The sequence below is a fragment of the Condylura cristata genome, unplaced genomic scaffold (genome assembly GCF_000260355.1).
Source record: "Condylura cristata isolate star-nosed mole 26May11 unplaced genomic scaffold, ConCri1.0 scaffold00039, whole genome shotgun sequence".
Taxonomy (NCBI): Eukaryota; Metazoa; Chordata; class Mammalia; order Eulipotyphla; family Talpidae; genus Condylura; species Condylura cristata.
Window position 1 is genome coordinate 6,102,976 of NW_004567140.1, and position 2,020 is coordinate 6,104,995.

General features: G+C 51.4%; 1 protein-coding gene across 1 annotated transcript in view; it reads left to right on the forward strand.

The window, feature by feature from the left end:
• CEP89 (centrosomal protein 89kDa) overlaps positions 1 to 1,726 on the forward strand; it is a 43,533-nt gene extending 41,807 nt beyond the window's left edge. The window contains exon 19 of the mRNA XM_012733225.1: positions 1,399 to 1,726. Coding sequence (XP_012588679.1) covers positions 1,399 to 1,651 — 253 coding nt within the window. The 3' untranslated portion in view covers positions 1,652 to 1,726. The remainder of the gene's footprint in view (positions 1 to 1,398) is intronic.
• Positions 1,727 to 2,020: the final 294 nt, after the last annotated feature.

Genomic DNA, 2,020 nt, shown 5'->3' on the forward strand with positions numbered 1-2,020 from the left:
CGCCATGTGGTCACCTCCGGGGCAGGCGGGAATCGAACTCATGTAGAAGTGGCTTTAGCTTTTCAGTGCAGTGCTTTAACCCGCTGCGCCACCAGGTTGGGCCCTTTTAAGATCTTTAACACAATGATTGTGCATCGAAAGAGAAGAAAGGAGAATTGTTTCTCAGTGAGCGGGCTCTCTGTGTCTTCCGTGTCTCTTCCTAACTCCCCCTGGACAGCACCACCCTTCCCTAGGCGGACCATGGGCCCCCCACCCCCTTTTAATGAGATTCCCCTCTGTAATGCTGTGAGCTTTTTATTTATCTATTTGTCATGACCTTTGCCTCTATATCTGTGATTGTGTATCTCTTGTCAACCTACAAATTCTCAGCCGTTACCTCTTAAATAAGTCTTCCCCCTCATTCTTTCTACATTTCCTTCTAGGACTCAGTCAGACTTAGCTCATCTTTCTGAAACCTTCATGTGCCTTATCTTTTCGGCTTTCCCTCTCCCTGTTTTTTGGGGTCTGCATTCTGCGTAATTTCATCTGCTCAATATCCCCCTCTCGGGCTGCATTCAATCGACTCCTTAACCCAGCCACTGAGTTTTATATTTCAACTGCTGCAATTTTTAGAAGCTTTATTTGGGTCTTTGGAAAATCTCACTATTCATTTTTAGAATAAGTACTTGGTCTTTTTATTAAAAAAAATTCTTTCTTTTATAAAGATTTTTTTTTTTAATTTTAGTTTTGCATAGAACTGGGGTATAGGCTAGAGGTATGGTGGGTGAAAGGAGGATTCACCAGAGACAGAGTGGGGAGCGGAACAGGCAGATGAATGAAGTACACTGCTGAGGGGAGCAGCGGGGAGACAGGAGAGGTCTGCTGTGCCATATCTGGGTCACCTCCCTGCCCAGGGGTCGAACTCATGCTACTGTGTCTGGTGATAGCTTGATTGCAAGGAGACCTTAACCCCTGCGCCGGAGACCTTAACCCCTGCGCCTCCAGGGAGACCCCGGAAAATACAAAAAGGCTTAAACAATGCTCATGTGTTCATCTTCCCACCACCCTGCATTCTGAGGTGCCATCTCTGCTCTGTGTTCCAGCTTCCTCTGCCCATGCCCAGTAAACTATTTAGTCTTTTCATTGGGGTTTCCCCTGATTGCCTCAAAAATGTCTTTTTAGCCTCAGTTTGCTCCCCTCAGGGGAAGTACTCTGCTGAGGGGAGCAGCGGGCGGGCTGGTCAGGAGAGGTCTGCCGCGCCATGTGGATCTCCCCCGGGGGCAGGCGGGGATCGAACTCATGTGGAAGCGGCTTTAGCTTCTCAGTGCTGCGCTTTAACCCGCTGCGCCACCAGGGAGGGCCCCCCAAAAAAGGACACTCTTTTAAACTTTGCTCCTTTGCTTTATTTACTTTCCCCAGGGAAATGGAAGGTGAGCTTGAGGTCGTGTGGGAGTCCACCTCCAAGGAAAACCAGAGAATCCGAGAGCTTCTGAGAACCACACTGGAGAGAGCCGGCGTGCGTGAGGGCGCCAGAGCCTTCGAGGAACCTGGCCTCAACGGCCTCTCCCAGGGAGATGGGCTGGAGGGCTGTGCCTTCAGCTACTGCGACCTGAAGCCACCCCCCACACCCACCCCAGGGTTTGCGGGAGCCCCTGGGCTAGGCCAGGCCTGAGGGCCAATCTGCCTTGGGACAGGGAGGGACAGGGCCGGACAGGGCGAGGAAGAAATAAATTGCCTCAGAAATGAATTCTCTTTTTCCTGTTTGCTCTACTTTAACAAAGTGCTGCTGTGTTCTTCCAGCCGAGGCTTGTCCTCTAGCCACGTGGCCAGTGGCATGAGTAATGCAGGACCGTGGCTCTGGCTGATGGGCAGGAAGGAGTCCATCCTGTATTAGGTGGGTGAGTTTAACCGGATGAGCCTGAGGTCGGCCCCGGTGGCAGTGGTGAGATCTGCACATTGGTTCTGGGTGAACTTGTTACTGGTCAGTGAAAAGTGAGGTTGAACCCGGGCCTGTGAGTTGTCTCAAGGCTGCTGCCTCTCC